This window comes from Microcaecilia unicolor, chromosome 1, assembly GCF_901765095.1.
Source record: "Microcaecilia unicolor chromosome 1, aMicUni1.1, whole genome shotgun sequence".
NCBI classification, from domain to species: domain Eukaryota; kingdom Metazoa; phylum Chordata; class Amphibia; order Gymnophiona; family Siphonopidae; genus Microcaecilia; species Microcaecilia unicolor.
In genome coordinates, this window is record NC_044031.1 from 40,589,180 (window position 1) to 40,611,864 (window position 22,685).

General features: G+C 43.4%; 1 protein-coding gene across 1 annotated transcript; it reads right to left on the bottom strand.

The window, feature by feature from the left end:
- Positions 1 to 895: 895 nt before the first annotated feature.
- On the bottom strand, positions 896 to 21,983 carry LOC115465458 (gastrula zinc finger protein XlCGF57.1-like). The gene is made up of 4 exons (XM_030195941.1): positions 21,853 to 21,983; positions 7,174 to 7,300; positions 5,902 to 6,129; positions 896 to 2,431 (listed from the first exon to the last, which is right to left on the bottom strand). Exons 1-4 carry the CDS (start codon positions 21,865 to 21,867, stop codon positions 1,248 to 1,250), a joined length of 1,554 nt encoding a protein of 517 aa, XP_030051801.1. The 5' UTR covers positions 21,868 to 21,983; the 3' UTR covers positions 896 to 1,247.
- Between the last annotated feature and the right edge of the window lie 702 nt (positions 21,984 to 22,685).

The following is a 22,685-nucleotide window of genomic DNA, read 5'->3' on the forward strand; positions in this document are numbered from 1 at the left end:
TAAGCTTCTGTCTCTCTCGCCGTAGCATAGAATAGTCCTTGGTGCTGATGTTTCTCCCTACCAATCCTACTCTGAGGGGGCCTGAACTTGTCGGATTTCAGAAGCTAAGCAGGATTAGACCTGGATGAGGTACTAACTGGGAAGACTGGTTACTGTGGACTGCAGAAAGTAAGAACAAACCAATCCAGTATCCTACCAAGACTGCCATTCATATCACCAAAGACTGAACACCAGATACACTGCTTATCACACCAACTAATATTTCTTTGGGCAATATTGTACATGTATCTATTCATGCAGATGAGAGGAGGGCTTTCAAGATGCATTTTATGCCTGGAGACTTCATCACACACAAAGTTCATCTCTGAGGGCAATTCTATAACAGAGCACCTATATATATACGTCTAGAGGGTGCCTGATTGGAACATATCCTACTTTCTTTTATAGAATACTAAAATAACTGGGTGTAAACACACATATGTGGTTAGACGTGAGCAGACTATAGAGCTGGTGAAAATGCTCTTGACTAAATACTGGAGAAAATATATATATATATATATGACTTACAGTATTCTATAAGTTACACATGCAAGTCACACCCAAATTCCACCCCTGTGTACGCCCACCTGTCAAATATTTACAATGTAAGATAGGTTCGTATTTACAGAACAGAGATTAAGCAGCTTTTGGTATTTATATATGTATGTGCATACACATACCCATATATGCCGGCATTCTATGGCACATAAATGTTAGCAGGAAATGAGTAACAACTAGGCAAGACGACTCTGGTTCAACTAATCTGCTTTATTCTTCAAACATATACAAAGACTTGGCACGGCAACCGTGTTTCGGCATGCAAGATGCCTGCCGCGGGAGTCTGTTGTACCTTCGCCTTGCGACACTGAATTCTCCAGTTTGTTTATATATGTATAAAAAAAACTGTTTACTCTCCTGCCAGAGTAGTGACCATAAGTGCATGGTCTTAAGACCCACATAGAGTTTTAAGTGATTACCATCACCAAAACTCAATTTATCAAACAACAGCAGACTCCTGAGTCACGCAGCTTGCATGCCGAAACACAGGTGACGTGTCGAGTCTTTATATGTTTGAAGAATAAAGCGGATTGGTTGAACCAGAGGCTTGCCTAGCTGTCCTTCACTTCCCACTTCTGAATCCCCTGTTAATCTCCCCGTGGGATTTCTCCTGTTCAGCTACCGTTCCTACATAAATGTTAGCACCTTTCTTATAGAATTAACCCCTTCGTATGCATCTTTTGGTGCATTTTGAAATCTAATTTCCATCTGAAGCATTCACCACACTCAGTACAGTGAAATGGTTTATCTGCCGTGTGAATCTTTTGGTGTGTTAGCATATGTGTCTTCTGACTGAAGCTTTTATCACACTCAGTGCATTTAAATGGTTTCTCTCCAGTATGTACCCTCTGATGTGTCGTTAGGTGCGATTTATGACTAAATTTTTTATCACACTCCACACATGTGAACGGTTTCTCTCCTGTGTGGATCCTCAGATGAATTCTTAAATCAGATTTCCAACGAAAGCTTTTACCACATTCAACGCAAGCAAAAGGTTTTTCTTCCATATGCATCCTATGGTGTATTCTCAGCTGTGACTTCCAACTGAACAGTCTATTACACTTAGTACATACAAATGGTTTCTCACCCAGGTGCATCCTCTTGTGTATTCTCAACTCAGACTTCCAAATGAATTTTTTATCACACTCTGTACAATTAAATGGCTTATCTACCATATGGGTGCTTTCATGTTGTCTCAGATTTGATTTCTGACAGAAAGTTTTATCACAGTCAGGACACGAGTAAGGCTTTTCTCCCGTGTGAGTCCTTTCATGTATTCTAAGATGCGATTTAAGGGTGAAACTCTTAGAACATTCAGTACACATGTACGGTTTCTCTCCAGTGTGAATCCTATAGTGTATTCGCAGTTGGGATTTTTGAATAAAACCTTTATTACATTCACTACATACAAATGGTTTCTCACCACTGTGGATCTTCATATGTATCTTTAGATCGGCTTTCCGACAAAAGGATTTATTGCACTTGGTACACATAAATGGTTTCTCCCCAGGTGGTCTCACACGGTTGGATTTAAACATTTCTCTTCCAGTGATGCTTTCCCCTTTATCAGTGCAGGTGTATAATCCCTGTTTTTCTGGGTCTGTCCGGAGACTGGTGGTCTTTGACTTTCTGTTCATTACATTTCCTTCCCTTCTGCTTTCTACAGGGTTTTGTCTTTCCCTGTCTAATGTGACTTCTTCCTTGCAGGCTCTTGCCCCATCAAAGTTTTGAAGACATGATTCATTGTTTGTCTCTGGGAGTAATTTGTAGGATTCTACGTTTCCAGAACTTTCCTCACAATGGTTCTTGGTCTCAGTTTTGACCTCATTGCCTCCTAGAAAGGAAAAGTTGAAGCATCAGTTTGGACGTAGATGGGAAAGGAAAATTTCTAGAATCACATTCAAAAACTTAATTGACTGAATGGAATAAGACAGTTGGTGTGGTCTTCAGTGTAATGTTAGGAGGATATTTTAATTTTACAGCGGTAAATGATGGTCACACAAAGATTCTAGATCAACACACAAGTCACCATATATAACAAGAGACATGTACAGGATAAAAATGGATGAGACCCTAGGGGTCATGGCACTTTGAAGTGTGGTGGGGCAGTTGCATGAGATAGGTTTTGGGGGTTGAGGCAAGTTACAGGATGGTGAGGTGGTTGTGGTTTGTAATGTTTGGGAGTTCGGCAGTTGATGGTGTGGTGGGACAGTTGCAGAAGGTTTACTTTTGGGGATTAAGGCGGGTATTTTTTTTTTTCCGAGCTGGGCAGTTTACAGGGTGGAAAGTCAGCAGGGGGTGAAGCAGTTTGCAACTGCTATAGCACTCCCAAAGGATATTTTGTGGGTGTGGGGGCAGTATGTGGGGTGGTGGAGCAATTGAAAGGGGTCATTTTTGGCTTGTGGGGGCAGTTTGGGGATTTGGTAGCCAGAGGCAAGGAAGTTTGAAAGATAGAATTCTCTAACATTACAGTTAGAATACTCTAACTGTAATGTTTCACTCTATATAAGATTTTATGCAACAAAAGCTGGAACTCTTTTTTTTCCCCCAGATGTGTCCCTTTACCAGTTTTTCCCATATATCAACTTTCATCCCTTTCTGTTAAATTTTCTATGCTGCAGAAGGCTGGATGACTGGGAAAGGCAATGGGAAACTGATGGATGGACAGACAGCTGGACATTCTTCACCCCTTTTGAGTAATTCTTTCCTTCTTCCATTACTACTACTACTTGACATTTCTAAAGCGCTACTAGGGTTACGCAGCGCTGTACAATTTAACATAGGACAGTCCCTGCTCAAAGGAGCTTACAATCTAAAGGACAAATGTACAGTCAGTCAAATAGGGGCAGTCTAGATTTCCTGAAAGGTATAAAGGTTAGGTGCCGAAAGAAACATTGAAGAGGTGGGCTTTGAGCAAGGATTTGAAGATGGGTAGGGAGGGGGCTTGGCGTAAGGGCTCAGGAAGTTGATTCCAAGCATAGGGTGAGGCGAGGCAGAATGAGCGGAGCCTGGAGCTGGCGGTGGTGGAGAAGGGTACTGAGAGGAGGGATTTGTCCTGTGAACGGAGGTTACGGGCGGGAACGTAAGGGGAGATGAGGGTAGAAAGGTAGTGAGGGGCAGCAGACTGAGTGCATTTGTAGGTAAGAAGGAGAAGCTTGAACTGTATGCGGTATCTGATTGGAAGCCAGTGAAGTGACCTGATAAGAGGGGTGATATGAGTATATCGGTTCAGGCGGAATATAAGACGTGCAGCAGAGTTCTGAACAGATTGAAGGGGGGATAGATGGCTAAGTGGGAGGCCAGTAAGGAGTAGGTTGCAGTAGTCAAGGCGAGAGGTAATGAGAGCGTGGACGAGAGTACGGGTGGAAAGAACAAAGCAGCTTCACAAATTAAAGAACAACAGAAAATAATATTTAGCTTTCTTTTCACCACTGAAAAGACAGAGTGGAGAGAATATTCAAACAGTTTTCTAAGGAATTTTCTCAAGTAATTAAAATAATTGAGTAAATTCCCCAGACTGAAAACTTCCTTCCACTTAGTATGTGGCTGGGTACATTTTTAACAGAAGACTTCTCCAGCCCCAGTTTGTGAAGGGAAACTACTCACATGATACTGGATCACCAGAGAAAAAGACACGAACACAAAAATACACTCTCTTGCTCTTCACACACATACACTCACTTCTGCTATCATGCTGCCCTCAACCAGACAGACAAGAGAGGTCCTTTTACCAAGGTGCGCTGAAAAATGGCCTGCACCGGTGTACATGCGTGTATTAGACGGGCGCAGGTCCATTTTACAGCGCACCTGCAAACAAGGCCTTTTTAAAAAGTTTTTGGGCCAAAAATTGACGTGCGGCAAAATAAAAACTGGCAGGTGTCCATTTTGGGCCTGAGACCTTACCGACACCTGCTGACTTACAAGTAAAATCTCACGTGTTAACCGGGCGCCGCAGTGGATGCACATAATAAATTAAATTACCACCCGGGCCACGCAGTAGCCGGACGGTACTTTCATATTGGCGCGCGAAGGCGCCTACACGGCTTAGTAAAAGGGCCCCCAGACATTTTTGACCCCTTAGGAATAATTCTTTCCAACTTCCATTAGGTTGGAAAGAATACAAAACTTACCCAGGAAGCAAAGGTAGGGGATGCCTGCATGCAGATCATATAAAAAAGTACGACTTTTTATCCAGTGTACCCATGTGCAGTTTTAGAACGACCATTTTCCACATGTAAACCATGCTTTAGCAGTGGAATATGGTTTATAAGGCTGCACCCTGAAGATATGCAGGATCTCAGTTACACGCATGTTCTGTACTTTTATAGGACTGATCTAAAAGCAGGTTTCATGAGTGTTGAGTTCAGTGCCTCTACTCCTGTGAATGGCAGCTGGGATATGTCCTTAGCAAAGCAGAATGGAATAACTGGGAAGACTGAATAGGCCGGTTAGTCTTTTTTTGTGCTTTCATCTATGTTATCATTGGTATCACGTTCATGTAAAATAAATCCTGCTAAATTTAGAAGTGCAGAATTTTATTCATAGTGGTACATAGAAACACAACGGCAGATAAAGGCCAAACAGCCCATCCAGTCTGCCCATCCTCTGTAACCCCAATCTCTTCCTTTTCCTAAGCGATCCCATGTGCCTTTTTAAATTCAGACACAGTCCTCGATTCCACAACCTCCACTGGGAGGCCATTCCACGCTTCCACCACTCTTCCCGTGAAATAATACTTTCTTAGATTACTCCTAAGCAGTGGCGTTCCTAGGGGGCGGACACCGGGGGCGGCGCCCCGCCGCCCGGGTGCAGCCCCCCCCCCCCCCCGACGAAAGACACACCCCCCCCACGGAAGAGCCCCCCCCCGGGTGCACGCCGCTGGGGGGGAGGGGGGTGCCGCGGCACGCGCCTGCTCCGAGTTTACTAACTTTGCTCGTTCGCTGCAGCTCCCTCTGCCCCGGAACAGGAAGTAACCTGTTCCGGGGCAGAGGGAGCTGCAGCGAACGAGAGAAGTTAGTGAACTCTCGCAGCAGGCGCGCGCCGCGGCACCCCCCAGCGGCGTGCACCCGGGGCGGACCACCCCCACCGCACCCCCCCTTGGTACGCCACTGCTCCTAAGCCTATTCCCTCTTAACTTCATCGTATGCCCCCCTCGTTCCCAGTTGAAAAAGGCTCACTTCCTCTGCATTAATGCCCTCGAGATATTTAAACATGACAGCAGATGAGGGAGGGAAGGCTAAGGCTCAAGATTTGGCTCAGCTGCCTGTCAGTAAGATAGTTTATTTATAAACTGGTCTTACTCACCACTTGGGGGACTATCAATCATTTCTTTTGTCTCCAAGCTGAAATGTTCGTTAACATACTGTTCGTCTTCCTTTTTAACACTGAGTGTAAATACTGATGTGATAACTGGGAAGCCTATGCTGGGAGCGCCGTTATCTTCCTTTCCCTCAGACGCAGAGTGATCACTGAAGTGCAGCTCATCCTCCTCTTTGATCCTCGATAAAACCTCAGGGTTGGCAACTGCAGAATCTGAAATGTACAGACAGCATAAATACATTATTCTCCCAATCATTAATAATAGTTTTTAACTGTGTTAAAAATAAATGCTAAAAGCCAGAACTGAGTGTGTTGGTGATGGGCCCTGCTTGTATTAAACATTATTTTGATTTGCAGACCTGACCTGGCATCAAACCTGACTTTCTTAACATGTGTGAGCATAGATGCAAGAATTTTATATTTATTTACAACATCTTATATCCCATACTATCTCCAAGTCTAGAAACATAAATAATACAAAAAGCGTAACACTACACATAAAAAAAACATTAAAAAAAACAAAGCATCATCAAATAAAAATAAAAAATGAAAACATAAAAAAGTAGCAATAAAAGCAGACCAGTAATTAACTGCTCACAATCCTTCTCGACATCTACCTCCTTATATCATCCAATAGAATGTCTTAAAATGTCCTTTTATCTCATGCATATACTCTAACAGTTTTTGCTTCTGTTACATCTAGAATGCAAACCGCACTGAACCCTGAAAGGGGGATACTAACGGTATATAAGAACTGAATTGAATGAAGAATATTAGTCTGTACGCCTTGGTCTGGAAAGGCGGTATAGAAAGTTCCCAATTAACTGTAAATTGTAATATCAACCTATTTGGATATAAAAATCCTAGGCTCGCTTGATCTTTATCTGCCTGGAGAGGTCAGGTTCAAATCAGCTCTATTCAGAAACCATTTTTTAAAAAGGTTTCAATGCCTTCCTTTGGCAATGAAAATAAAACTGCCATTAGTCCAATGAAGTCTGTGGAGTGTGTGTTATTTCCCAGTACTGTACAAGTTCTCAGTTTCAGTCACTAAGCCTAGAACAGACCACCCTCAACTTACAAACCTTTTGCTTCAATCTTAGCCAAAACGATGAGAGATAACCAGAAACCTGTGAATCAGGTGAATTGGATCTAACCTACTTTAAGTCTACTTTTATTGGCAAAGAAACATGCCCTTTCTGTTGGTTAAGACTGTTCAACTAGAAAAGAAATCCTAGAAAAATACTGAAAACTCTTTACCCAAGGAGGTTAGAACTTCATAATTATCCTTCATTGTGTCCATGTGAAGCATCTTCTGCCCTTCTTCCAACCCCTTCCACTCATCCTCTGAGGAATAGCCTGTAGCATCATCAAAAGTCACCGATACCTGGAAGAGAAAACGGTACCATCAGTTTCTGGAATTTATTTAGGCCTCAGTGTGGTTTTCAGCAGATACAACAGATCTAGCAGAAGCAGTACGGGAGCTAATGGAACTCAGTCATATTGGACGATTACATATCTTTCTATGCTCACTGTGCTCATGAAATGAGAACAGTACGGGAAAATAAACTTTGAAGGTTATCAAATGCTTAGAGAGCTATGGCACAAGTGTAAATCAATCCTAGAGTACAGGAGAGATGTTGCAGGTACAGTGAGACTAAGGATGTGGCTTGGGTTAATGGGCGCTTAGTGAAAATTAAATTATTATTTTTTCCCATCTTGATTTTCTGTTCGATATAAACTAAAGTCTAGGGAAGCAATTCAATAAATTAGCCCCCTGAGGGCATGCAATAGAAGCCTATTCTATAATGAAACCAAGGCCATAGTGCTGGTGTAAGTGCGAGTGTCTAAATGTGGCTATCACATGCATAACTTCCAGAATAATGCAACACCTATGCCCCTATTACTACTACTACTTATTTCTATAGTGCTACTAGACGTACACAGCGCTGTACACTTGAACATGAAGAGACAGTCTCTGCTCGACAGAGCTTACAATCTAGGCTGATCCAAGATGGCGTCGAGATAAGACGTGGATATCGCACTCTGAGAGAAAAGTTTCCTGTTTAATTCTCTCTCTTGGTTATTATGCCTAAGAGGAAGGGGAAAGTTAAAGGAGGATTCTCCTTACCCTCGACGGACCCAAATCGACGGCAACCTCCAATTACGGACGTCATGATTCCAGCTACATTGCAGGGCGTTCCATTGCCCGAGGCTGAGAGGAGCCCGGGCCTGGAGAGTGAAGTCTCACTCAGCCCCCGAAGTCCATGTCAGGCTCGTGAGGTGGGAAGCAGTGCCGGGGGAAGTCCCGCCCAACAGTCGGAGAACGAGGCTGTGCAGCGGGGAGAGGAGAATTCCTTCGGCGACTTGGAAGCGCCTCAACTGGAGAGTACTCAGGAAGAACAGAGCCTCACTTCCACCCCCAGGGACAGCAGTGGAAATATTCTGGAGCAGAATTCTGCTGCGAAGCAAATGGCAGAACGGCCAGTCCCAGAAATACAACTGCTACCCTTGGAAAAACCATCAACGGTGATGTTAGAATCTCTTTGGGGGCAGTGGAATCACTGCATAAGGTATGCCTTAATTTTGTTATGAATTCAAACGCAAATACTGTGAAAACTGACTCTCTTCAAACTGAACTAGCCTCACAAGGGACAAATTTAAAACAAGTGAAACTTTCAGTAACTCAGTTAAAAGAACAGGAAAATAAACTTCTCCAGAATGCTTATCTGGTACACAGGAAAATAAAGAATTTAGAAAATGGGGCAAGAAACTTAAACTTGAGGGTTTTGAATTTTCCTTTTCATAAGTACACCCCATTAAGAGATTTATTTAATAAGTTTCTCAAAGATGTCTTTAAATATCCTGAAGATAATTTTTCCCCAATACAAAAATTATATTTGTTGCCTAATCGTGGTTTAAAAACAAAAGTTCAATTACCCTTAACTCAAGTTTCTGAAAATCTAGATGTTTCTGCTCTTTTGGAACAGTCACAGTGCCAGGTTCTCAGGTTCAGAGCCCGCGGGGACGGGCTCTGGAGCAAACGTGAGCCCTTGGGCTGCTGACGAGGAGCGACAGCAGCAGGCAAAACCCACCAACCAACACTGGGCCAGCACGCCGGGCACAGGCAAGGACTACAGGCACCGCCCAGCGAACCGGAACACATGGACTGGAACCCCCTGGACTGGAGGACACCGGACTGGTCCGTACAGCTTCACCTGCACTTAGCCACTGTACCCCAGGAGTTGAGCCCCTGGGTTTCAGCGGCCAGCAGGACTTACCGGATACAGGATAACACAGGGACCAGGATACTAGACCAAACTTGAAACAGAAGTGCTCCTAGGTACTGACCTAACAGAAGTGCTCCTAAGCACTACACTAACAGAAGTGCTCCTGACAGTAAACCAACAGGGGGGCTCCTAAGCACTACACTAACAGGGGGGCTCCTAAGCACTACACTAACTAAGGTACCACTAAGCACCAAGCTACAGCAGTGCTACACAGCACTAAACTAACCAAGGGGAAGCAGGGAAGCCCCAAGGAAAAAGCAGGGAAGCTAAACACATAAACTAACAAAGGTGCCCCTAAGCACCAAGCTACAGCAGTGCTCCACAGCACTAAACTAACACAGGTGCCCCTAAGCACCAAGCTACCAGGAGTGCTCCTAAGAACTCCACTAACAGAAGTGCTTCTAACAGCACCAAAAGGGAAAGCAGGGGAGCCACAAGGAAAAAGCAGGGAAGCTAAACACATAAGTCAAAAGTGCACACTGCACCAACACTGACCTGGACCTATAGCAAACGTTGCAAAGGCCCTGAAGGGAAGAACACCACTTCCTTATGAAGGCCCTGCCTGATGATGTCACAACTACCAGACACAGGCAGCCAGCATACTGAAACACCGAGAGGCTTAACCCACACAGCTGCAGTATAGTGAAGCAATTAGAGCTATGTTGGGAGCAGCCAGCATACAGAGACAGAGCTAACTTGGGCAACACACACAGGTGCAGTATAATGAAGCAATTAGAGAGCCATGCTGCTGGAAGCAGCCAGCACACACAGACAGAGCTAGCTCAGAAAGGACAGACAGAAGAAACAGAAGCCGGCACAGAAGCTGACCCCCAGAAATAAGGTAAGTCGGGGGGGGGGGGGGGGTCACGGCCACAATCATGACACACAGGAAGATATCAAATTTAGAGCTACATTATTTGTGACTTTTGTTTTCCTTATGTATAAAGAGGCCTTATTGAAACAATACTTAAGACAACTTTCCTCAGTAATATTTATGGGGGAGAAAATTCAGATATTTCCAGATGTATCCAGAACCACGCAAGAAAGGACGAAGAAATTTTTACTTTTGAGACAAGAGACAATTCACCTGGGGGCTAAATTTCAACTGAGATTTTTTTTTTGTTACATTTGTACCCCGCACTTTCCCACTCATGGCAGGCTCAATGCGGCTTACATGGGGCAATGGAGGGTTAAGTGACATTTCTTTGTAAATGTGTGATATTTTTTAAAAATAAGACATACCATTTTTTTGATCCTATACAACTTAGATCTTTTTTAAATGCAAGAGTTCCAAACCCCCCATAGGTATCTAACGCAGGACTTTGATTTATGAAGATGTAATAGACTCGACGCTTTACTTTTCTGAATATAAGTTTCTTTGAATATATCCTTTATCCTGTATATAAGGTTTATGTAAATCAGCCTCCCATTTTTGAGGACTATGTATAAAGAGAATAATTTTGCATTCTTATGGCATTATCATAATGATGATGTGCATTTCTTTGGAACCTTTTATATATTTCTTGACAAAGTTTGTCTTTGGGAATGTAAATTGAAAATTGCATAAATAAAGAATAAAAAAACCTCAATCTAATTAGGACAAACAAGAGATATGGGAATATTAAAGTGAGGATGATAAAATAAGGGTTCTGAACAAGTGAATAAGGGTTAGGCGTTAAAAGCAGCATCAAAAAGGTGGGCTTTTAGCTTAGATTTGAAGACGGTCAGAGATGGAGCTTGACGGCCCTATGTCCTCCCCCTTGCAAATACCTACTTTGTAAGTTAAGCAGGTACAGTTCAGTCTCAATTATCCAATCTTCGCTAATCCGACCATCCAAAAGACCCCCCCCCCCCCCCCCCCCCCCCCCCGTTAACGTCATCATGTTTATTTCTATTAAAACTCTTTGGGCCCTGTTTATTAAGCCACACTATCAATTTTAGAACACGCTAATGCTAGAGACATCCATAGGACTATATGGGTGTCTCTAGTGTTGGCGTGTGCTAAAAATGCTAGCGTGTCCTAGTAAACAGGGCCCTTTGTTTTAGAACTGCAACTTCCTGTTTAGCATCAAAACAGGAAGTTGCAGTAGAGAGGGCGGGACACGGCAGAAGGAAGACCACGGAGACAGTCTCTTACAGTGAACTGCTGCCAGCTGCAGGATCCTGTGAGACATTGCAAGGAGGAAGACGAGAAGGGAGGAAGGGATTTCTTTACAAGTTTTGTGCCCGCATCCCTCTGAAGTAAGTGAACATTGATCTTAAGTGAGTGACGCTCCCAATTTGTATGAGCTCACTCGCGCACATTAGAGGCAACACTGGTGCCTGAAGGGTACTGCACACCCGAGTCAAATTCAGCTTACAGTGATCAGCACCTTATAAATCACTGGAGCATTGCCCACTGAATACTGGAGATGTTGATGGTTAAACAAACGTAACCATCCTCTGGGAAAAGGTGACTAAAGTCACCAGAAACAAAACAAAACAATGAGGTTTTAATGAATTCTGTTAGAGTAGGGGTTCTCAACCCAGTCTTTGGGACACACCCAGCCTGTCAGGTTTTCAAGATATCTGCAAGATATTATTAGAGTCTAAAAATTCAGTCAGTTGTATATTCACTACACCTTCCATCAAGTATGGATGCTACCGGTCTATAATTAGATACCAGCTGGCAAGATACACTTTTATCCTACACAGTAGGTGTAACAATAGCTTCTCCTAAATTCTTAGAAAAAGTACCCAAAGACTGAGAGAATTTAGCCAATTAAACAGTTTACATTTAAATTCCACAGGAGCTGATCTCATAATAAAGAGGACAGGAATCTAGATAACAGAATACATTTATAACGAAAGACTTTCGTCCTTTGAACATCATAAATGGAGAAGGGTTCTTATCACTTGCCAGACATTGGTAGACATCACCACGAAGCACAGTCGATTTGATGTGTGTAATGAGATACCAGATCAAACGGCAATTTCTAGAAATAAGTCCTTGCAAGTTCTCAAAGTAAAAGACGATGTTATAAGAAAACTAAGTTCCAGTAGCTACATTGCACTCGCTACAGATAAATGGACAGATGGTTTTCACAAGGTTTCCTAGATTTGCATATAACGGAGGCAGTGTATGCAAATCAAGTTCATGCATATTCATTGTGGATATCCTGAAAACCTGACTGGCAAGGGGTACTCCAGGACTGGACTTGGGAAACACTGTCCTACATCACTGTGCCTGCACAATATTTTGATTCTTAATTTAAACTTTGTTCTTGTATTTTAAATACTGGATCAGTGGAAGAGAAAAAAAAAAACTACAGATATTCTTGCCAAGGTTGTTAGTGGTGTTAAGAATTTTGGACAAGTTGAGTAAAGCAACTGTTGTGGCCTAGTGGTTAGGGTGGTGGACTTTGGTCCTGAGGAACTGAGTTCGATTCCCACTTCAGGCACAGGCAGCTCCTTGTGACTCTGGGCAAGTCACTTAACCCTCCATTGCCCCATGTAAGCCACATTGAGCCTGCCATGAGTGGGAAAGCGATACTATTGGAGATTCTACATGGAATGTTAATGTTGCTGTTCCACTAGCAACATTCCATGTAGAAGGCTGCGCAGGCTTCTGCGAGTCTGACGTCCTGCACGTATGTGCAGGACGTCAGACTCACAGAAACAGAAGCCTGCGCGGCCACATTGGTGATCTGCAATGGCTGACTTCTACATGGAATGTTGCTAGTGGAATAGCAACATTCCATGTAGAATCTCAAATAGTAGCAACAGTGGAGGAGTGGCCTAGTGGTAATGGAGGAGTGGCCTAGTGGTTAGGGTGGTGGACTTTGGTCCTGGGGAACTGAGTTCAATTCCCGGCACAGGCAGCTCCTTGTGACTCTGGGCAAGTCACTTAACCCTCCATTGCCTGCCGCATTGAGCCTGCCATGAGTGGGAAAGCGTGGGGTACAAATATAACTAAAATAAAATAAAAATAAAAAGCTGCATTTCGAAATCGCTGTTGCAGAATTTCTTGCTTCGCTCGTTGCTTGAGTCTGGTTGTCACAGGAATGTTGTCATGTACACATGAAGAGTTAAATCAGCTAATCAATAATTGCAAACCCCTTGTAAACCGTTTTAAGCATTCAGGACTACAAAGACGATTAGAAAAACCTCTCAAACAAGAATATCCAACTCGTTACAGTTAGCTCATTTATAGCCCGAAAATACCAAAAACAAATAGTTCATAGCGGGTCACTACCAAGATAGTAGATTAATAAGACATTTAGGATGTAACAGTAGAAATCAAACAAAATAAAACATGGAAAAGAAAATAAGATGATACCTTTTTTATTGGACATAACTTAATATTAAGTTATGTCCAATAAAAAAGGTGTCCCGTTCCGGGCCCTTACCGGGAAGCCCCAGCGGGGGGCGAAGACCGACGGAGGCTGCGGGATCCAGAGCGGCGAAGACCAGCCGCCGACGGGGCCGGCGCTGCCGCGGGTCGCTCCGAGACCGGCGATCCGCTGGAGCAAGCGCCGGTCTCGGAAGAGGGGATGCGCCGGCCAAGATGGCGGCGCCGGCGTCTCCCTCGACGGAGCAGACCAGCGAGCCAGCCCCGCCTCCTCGCGCCGGATTGGCGCACGAACAAGGAGACCCCACCCGCCGGGTAAGCTGGCCAATCCCGGCCTCCCTTTCCTGGCTAGGCCGGTGGGATTGGTTCCAGCTGATCCCAGGGGCCGGCGGGCGGGAGATTTAAACGACGAAACGGAAGGGGATCAATGCTTCCGTTTCGTTCGTCAGAAGCCGACACAGTGGATCCCGGAGTGTTGCCACTTCTAGAGACTGTGTTCCTCGTCAGCTAGCCGTCCTGCTAGCCACCTTCAGATACAGTGTGGTATCCTCTGCTAGCCGTCCTGCTAGCCGCCCTCAGAGACTGTGGTGTATCTCCTGCTAGCCGTCCTGCTAGCCGCCCTCAGAGACTGTGTTGTATCTCCTGCTAGCCGTCCTGCTAGCCGCCCTCAGAGGCTGTGTTGTATCTCCTGCTAGCTGTCCTGCTAGCCCTCCTGCGGAGACAGTGACTTCTGCTAGCCGTCCTGCTAGCCATCTCCAGAGACTGTGCTCCTCTTCAGCTAGCCGTCCTGCTAGCCATCTCCAGAGACTGTGCTCCTCTTCAGCTAGCCGTCCTGCTAGCCATCTCCAGAGACTGTGCTCCTCTTCAGCTAGCCGTCCTGCTAGCCATCTCCAGAGACTGTGCTCCTCTTCAGCTAGCCGTCCTGCTAGCCGCCTCCAGAGACTGTGTTCCTCTTCAGCTAGCCGTCCTGCTAGCTCCCTTCGGAGACTGGGCCTTCCTCAGCTAGCTGTTCCGGCTAGCCCTCTTTCAGAGACTGTGACTTTTGCTAGCCGTCTGGCTGGCTCTCGCCCATAGTCTGTGCTACGTGCTGGCCGCCCTCGCCAGCTATCCTCCAGTGACTGTTCCCTCTCGGAGAGCTAGCCGCCTCTGCTAGTCCTCCCTTAAAGACTGCGTCTGACTACCATCCGGGTCAGCCCTCACCCCGCGGTTCCGGCAGTCCTGCTGGCCGCCTGCAGCTGAGGGCTCAACCCTCGGTGAACGGCGGTCGCCGCGGGTGAAGATTCGGGGTGCTCGGCTGTCCTCTGGGGCCTTGCGGGGCCTTAGGGAACCTGAGAGCTCACCAACAGAAACCGCACAGGACAAAAGGTATCATCTTATTTTCTTTTCCATGTTTTATTTTGTTTGATTTCTATTGATAACCTTAAGAGTGGACTAACACGGCTACCACACTCCTCTACTTAGGATGTAACAGTAAATCATATAACATTATACATTATACTATAATTGCTTTCTTATTACATGCTTACAAAACAACGATGTCTTTAAATTCTTCTTTAAGGTGGCATAACTAGACAATACAGTTACAATAGGTGACAAAACTGGCCATAGAGAAGCAATTTGATAAGAAAACAGTCTAGTAAATAATTTCTTTTGAAATAAATCCCCGAGGCCTAGGGAAGGAAAAAAAAAAAACATGGTTTACGAATATTATATTTTAAGACTGAATCTGCATAGCATACTAAAGAAAGCATATATTGAGGACTAAGGCCAAAGACAATCTTAACCCTAATCTAAAAAGTAACCTAGCTTCAACTGGAAGCCAGTGCAACAAAAAAATGGAGTAACATGGTCGTATTTTGTTTGAGAGAGAAAATCAAACGCACAGCCACATTTTGAATAGTTTGGATTTTTCTAAAGATGTGTTTCGACAGATAGACAATATTACAATAATCCAATGTACCACCAATCCAAATAAATCTTCTGGCAGATATTTTCTAATACTCCTCAACTTTATCATCGTGTGGAAAGAGCTACGTACTAAGGAATTAACCTGATTTTCCATACTTAAATTCTCATCTAACAGGACACCCAGAATCTTAACTGAGCATTCTAGGGCACAGAATCGCCTTCGATATTGAATTTTAAATCCAAATTTGAACTCTACTTGGTCCTCAACAACAAAAACTTAGTTTTCTTCCTATTTAATTTAAGACAGTGCGCTATCATCCAGTCAGTGATGGTTGCAAAACAATATGAGAGACTATCGTTATATCATCTGAAAAATATAAACTTGATAACCTTCCTTTTCCAGACATCTACCCAAGGAAGACATAAGCACATTAAACAAAACAGGCAATAAGGGAGATCCCTGAAGGACTCCTGATGGCTGAACCCAGCTTTTTGAAAGCAACCCTTGTATCTTCACTCTGTAGGATCTATGTATCAGGAAACCCCGGATCCATGACAGCACCTTACCAGTAATGCCCAGACCATCTAAGATCTCATGCAACACCTCATGATCAACCAAGTTAAATGCACTAGAAAGACCTAGTTGCATAATGAGTGCTTTTTGACCTTTACTCAAGAGGTGTCTAGCATGGTTCAAGAGTGTGACCATTAGAGTTTCTGTACTGTGGTTAACCCGAAACCCAGACTGGAACACATGCAAAAACTCAAACTGTTCAAGACAACTCACCACCTCTAATGTCCAGCAAATCCCATGTTATATATCATTTGTCTCCATAGCCATTAATGGTATGTCCTGTCATTGGCTGTTGACAGGCTAACTTGGAAGTAATGGAGGCTGGAGTTTGGCAATTCATGACTGGTCCAGCTTAATGAAGATTTTGTCATGGGAATCGGTCCTATGATGCAAAGGCCTAGTCAGCTTAAGCATACACAACCCATTCTCTGATTGGCCCATCAAAGGGGAGTTTCCCCAGATCTACCCTCTGACCACCTACATGGGCGGGCATAATTGGACTAGGTCATTATGTCCTCAGCTGTACCCAGGTCACCAAGTGCATCACAATTCTTCTGTCCCATGATCTTACCTAGAGTAAACAGTCCAGCTTCACACTGCAATGCTCTTTGGTACACCAGATTGGATCCATAATGCTGACAGCTTAATTCTCCTAAAAATACAGATCAGGCCTGGTCTGGATAGCTAAGAAGTAAAACCTAATTTGACCTAATTTCTCTATAGCCTATAGGCCTAAAGCCACCCCAAACCTAATCACAATAGAACTTTCATTCATGTTTAAGAGTTGATATTGAAAGTTAGAGTTCTCTGATCAAAATGCATAAACTGTTACAAGTACATAAATACAGCCATACTGGGACAGACCGAAGGTCCATCAAGCCCAGCATCCTGTTTCCAACCGTGGCCAATCCAGGTCACAAGTACCTGGCAAGATCCCAAAACAGTAAAATACATTTTATGCTGCTTATTCTAGAAATAAGCAGTGCATTTTCCCCAAGTCCATTTTAATAATGGTCTATGAACTTTTCCTTTAGGAAGCCATCCAAATCTTTTTTAAACCCCGCTAAGCTAACTGCTTTTACCACATTCTCTGGCAATGAATTCCAGAGTTTAATTACACCTTGAGTAAAGAAAAATTTTCTCCGATTTGTTTTAAATTTACTACTTTGTAGCTTTATTGCATGCCCCCCTAGTCCTAGTATTTTTGGAAAGAGTAAACAATCAATTTGTGTCTACCTGTTCCACTCCACTCATTATTTTATAGACCTCTATCATATCTTCCCTCAGCCATCTTTTCTCCAAGCTGAAGAGCCCTAGCCGCTTTAGTCTTTCCTTATAGAGAAGTTGTCCCATCCTCTTTATAATTTTCATTGCCCTTCTCTGTACCTTTTCTAATTCCACTATATCTTTTTTAAGATGCGGTGACCAGAATTGAACACAATATTTGAGGTGCGGTCGCACCATGGAGCAATACAAAGGCATTATAATGTCCTCATTTCTGTTTTCCATTCCTAATAATACCTAACATACTATTTGCTTTCTTGGCCACGTCACATACTGAGCAGAGGTTTTCAATATATCATCAACAACGGCACCTAGATCCCTTTCATGGTCGGTGACTCCTAATGTGGAACCTTGCATTACGTAGCTATAATTTGGGTTCTTCTTTCCCACATGCATCATTTCCACTTGCTCATATTAAACGTCATCTGCCATTTAGCTGCCCAGTCTCCCAGTCTCATAAGGTCCTCTTGTAATTTTTCACAATCCTCTTGCGATTTAACAATTACTCCCATCTCTAGATCATTTATAAATATGTTAAAAAGCAGCAGCCCGAGCACAGACCCCTGCGAAACCCCACTAACTACCCTTCTCGATTGAGAATACTGAGCATTTAACCCTATTCTCTTTCTATCTTTTAACCACTTTTTAATCCACAATAGAACACTACCTCCTATCCCATGACTCTCCAATTTCCTCTGGAGTCTTTCATGAGGTACTTTGTCAAACGCCTTCTGAAAACCTAGAAGCACAATATCGACCGGCTCACCTTTATTCACTTGTTTGTTCACCCCTTCAAAGAAATGTAATAGATTGGTGAGGCAAGATTTCCCTTCACTAAATCCACATTGGCTTTGTCTCATTAATCCGTGCTTTTGAATATGCTCTGTAATTTTGTTCTTTATAACAATCTCTACCAATTTTGCTCGGCACTGATGTCAGGCTCACTAGTCTATAATTTTCCGGATCTTCTCTGGAACCTTTTTTAAAAATCGGCATTACATTGGCCACCCTCCAGTCTTCTGGTACCATGCTCGGTTTTAAAGATAAATTACATATTACTAACAATATTTCCTCAAGTTCATTTTTCAATTCTATCAGTACTCTGGGATGAATACCATCCGGTCCAGGAGATTTGCTACTCTTCAATTTATCAAATTGCACCATTACATCCTCCAGGTTTTTCTGAAGGATTTTGTTTTAGCTCTAATAGCTTCCTTCACCTTACTTTTTAACCATGCTGGCTGTCGTTTGGTCTTCCGTCCTCCTCTTTTAATACACGGAATATATTTGGACTGGGCTTCGAGGATGGTATTTCCAAATAGCATCCTCGCCTGATGTAAATTTTTAACCTTTGCAACTGCTTCTCTAAGTTTTTTTTTCAGAGTTCTTCTCATTTTATCATAGTCTCCTTTTTGAAAAGTTAAATGCTAACATATCAGATTTCCTGCATGTACTTACTCCAAAGCTGATATCAAATCTGATCATATTATGATCATTGTTATCAAGCAGCCCCAACACCATTATCTCCCGCACCAGATCAGTCGCTCCACTAAGGACTAGGTCTAGAATCTTTCCTTCTCTTGTTGGCTCCTGTACCAGCTGCTCCATAAAGCAGTCCTTGATTTTGTCTAGGAATTTTACCTCCATAGCATGCCCTTATGAGACTGGGAGACTGGGCGGCTAAATAGCAGATGACGTTTAATGTGAGCAAGTGCAAGGTGATGCATGTGGGAAAAAAAGAACCCGAATTATAGCTACGTCATGCAAGGTTCCACGTTAGGAGTTACGGACCAAGAAAGGGATCTGGGTGTCGTCGTCGATAATACATTGAACCCTTCTGCTCAGTGTGCTGCTGTGGCTAGGAAAGCGAATAGAATGTTGGGTATCATTAGGAAAGGTATGGAAAACAGGTGTGAGGATGTTATAATGCCGTTGTATCACTCCATGGTGTGACCGCACCTTGAGTACTGTGTTCAATTCTGGTCGCCGTATCTCAAGAAAGATATAGTAGAATTGGAAAAGGTGCAGCGAAGGGCGACTAAAATGAAAGCGGGGATGGGACGACTTCCCTATGAAGAAAGACTAAGGAGGCTAGGGCTTTTCAGCTTGGAGAAGAGACGGCTAAGGGGAGACATGATAGAGGTATATAAAATATTGAGTGGAGTGGAACAGGTGGATGTGAAGCATCTGTTCATGCTTTCCAAAAATACAAGGACTAAGGGGCATGCGATGAAACTACAGTGTAGTAAATTTAAAACAAATCGGAGAAAATGTTTCTTCACCCAACGCATAATTAAACTCTGGAATTCGTTGCTGAAGAACGTGGTGAAGGCGGTTAGCTTAGCAGAGTTTAAAAAGGGGCTAGACTGTTTCCTAAAGGACAAGTCCATAAACCACTACTAAATGGACTTGGGAAAAATCCACAATTCCAGGAATAACATGTATAGAATGTTTGTATGTTTGGGAAGCTTGCCAGGTACCCTTGGCCTGGATTGGCCGCTGTCATGGCCAGGATGCCGGGCTCAATGGACCTTTGGTCTTTTCCCAGTGTGGCATTACTTATGTTATGTACATTTACCTACCTAATATCAGGGTATAATTGAAATCACCATTATTGTGTTGCCCAGTTTGTTAGCCTCCCTAATTTCTGATAACATTTCTACATCCGTCTGTTCATACTGGCCAGGTGGACAGTAGTACATGCCTATCACTATCCTATCGCCATTGACCTTAACCTGACATCCTTTTACATTCCGATGCTTAAATTCTCCTACACTGTTCGCAACCTGGGTGTAGTGATGGACAAAACATTACATTATGCTATAAGTGAATGGGAATAGGAGACCTGGGAGTGGCTAACAGATATGAAAGGGAACTGGAAATGCATTAGCCATGACTTGGGTGAATGGGAGGGAAATAGAAAAGACAAATGGGAATGGGAAGGAATAGGGAGAAAAAAATCATTTCCACACACCTCTGCTTCATTCTGTGATGGGCTACAGTTAAACATGAGCTAAGCACCAGCTCAAATTCAGGTTCTAAGTAACTTTAAGACAATCTGGGCTCGCTCCCAATCAGTAGACAGGCCGCTTTTTTTTGTGCCCTTCTCCATAACTAATTCTCAGTTACACACTTTTCATCTTGCTGCACCACATGCCAGGAATGACCTTCCTAAGCTGATGCCTCTTGTCCCCTATCTATCTCTATTAAAGTCCCACCTAAAAACTCTACCTTTTCAAGGATGCTTTTAATGCTAAAACCCTGATTGCTCCTAGTTTCATGGATTTAAATGTTTACTGGAATAAATTAGAAGCTTCAAGCAACTTGTCTGTATCCACAGCATAGGCACTCTCTCAATTTTATCTACACAGAATTGCTATAGAAAAAAGTCACAGTATTAAAAGACATGCTATGAGACACATTTGCCAATGTCGTCACCTCAGCTTAGTCTAGTTTAACTCTTATGAAGGTGTACATATCTGTACAGGGACTTCTCTCTTCTAGGGGAAGAATTGGTCACAGATGTCTGAACTGGAGCATCTGTAAATCGCCCTGACTGCTATGTACAGAAGTGCAGTATAACAGGAATTTTAATCAGTGCATTTTTTTCTAGCAAAAAAGGTGCCGGTACTCAAATGCTAAGCCAATCTTCAGTGGTGGGGTGATCACTGAGGGACCCACCCACAATAACCAGGCCCCCTGCAACCAGTCACCGAATCTATGAGAAGGCAGAATTGGTGTATACAGCCTGAGCTCTTTCATTAAAACTTGGGGACCATGGGTCAATTTTAGCAGACAATGGAAAAGGTTCTGGTACTCAGTACCCCCTCAAAAAGAGCCCTGGTTTTAATAAACAAACATCTCGAGGTTTCCTGCTGTGGAATTTCATTTCACGGGGGGGGGGGGGGGGAGCTATTCAGGAATATATTTTTACAGTGTTGGAGACAAAAAGTTTTGCCTTGAAAATTAATTATGCCAGCTCTTGCTTTCTGTTTCAGAAACATGCAATTAATGGGAAACACATCACCGCATCCCCTATCCTACAGCAAACCTAGCTGTAATAATCGATAGCAGAGTTCCCCCCCCCCCCCAAGATTTCCTCTGCGAAACAGAGAGGAAGAAGGCTAGCCATCACAGCATCAAACTACATGAACAAGAGCTCCAGAGAGACCAGTAATCACTGTCACATACGCTCTAGGTATTTGCAAATCCGTGGCCAAGGCATATTGCGCTTTAGGTTTAAATCTACGCTCTGTAGCTTTGTTAAAAAAAAAAAAACCCCAAGACAAAACAAAACAAAATGTAATGCAACACTCAAGGGCTCTTAAAAAGCCAACAAATCGAGTCCTGTGGTAGTTCTTTCCAAGACATTAAAAAAATGAAGTCAACAAACAAGCAGTAAACGCTACTTGTTTCCTATACAGTAATTTCATACATCGGGGACTTGCTTTTAAGGATTAAACTCCCTTCAATTCACGGCAATCTCTAAAGCTAATCACCAAATGTTATTGTATTGCAGACTTTGCCCAGGCTCATTTCCTGCAAACTCCTACCTGAGCAGCAGACATTTCCTGCTTTGCTTTCCCCGGGATTTGGCAGCTGATCGCAGACTGAACTCCCAGGCTTCAGAAATCCTCGGAACACCGCTCTCTCTCTCTCCTCATGGCTGCTGCTACTGCTGCCTGCCTACCTACCAGGAGAATGGGCGGCACAAGGCATGCTGGGACTTGGAGTCCTTCCTGGAAAGAATCTCCTCCTCCCCTCAGCCATTTCAATAAGGATCTGTTAGCCCTCTCCCACGGCTTCAGCTTTCAAATACTACAACTGCCGTCAGCACTCGGCTTTCACGTATCCTCCTCCTCTTTTCAATCACTTCCACAAGCTGTAGTTAGAACCGGAATTAAGAGAAAGCCTATGTGGCATCTCTGCAGACCATTGTAATTAAACTTCTCACAATAACTGAAAGTGGACAGAAATAAAGATTAATAAATAAAAAATATAAGGTTTATATGTATTTGAGATTTAGGCCCTTAATGTGCAAGCCCCTATTCGAGTTTGATATTTGCATAAACTACTTGCACTTAAAGGGGGCTGTCACTAAAGTGCATTGAGTTTTGTGCTTAACATACTATAACGCTGAATTTTAACATGCGGCAAGCCCATAAGTAAAGCTGAATCAAGAAAGGGCATTCCCACAAATTTTTATTGGTTTCATACACTGTACATGCTAACAGTACTTTACTGCCATCCTGTTTAGGAGGTGCTAAGTTCTCCTGCATTTAGCATGCGGACGGTAAGTATAAGGCACTAGCTGGCCAAGCTTCCATACCATGCCCCCTCTCCACCCATGATTAGGATTACCATATTTTGTCCTCTCAAAAAGAGG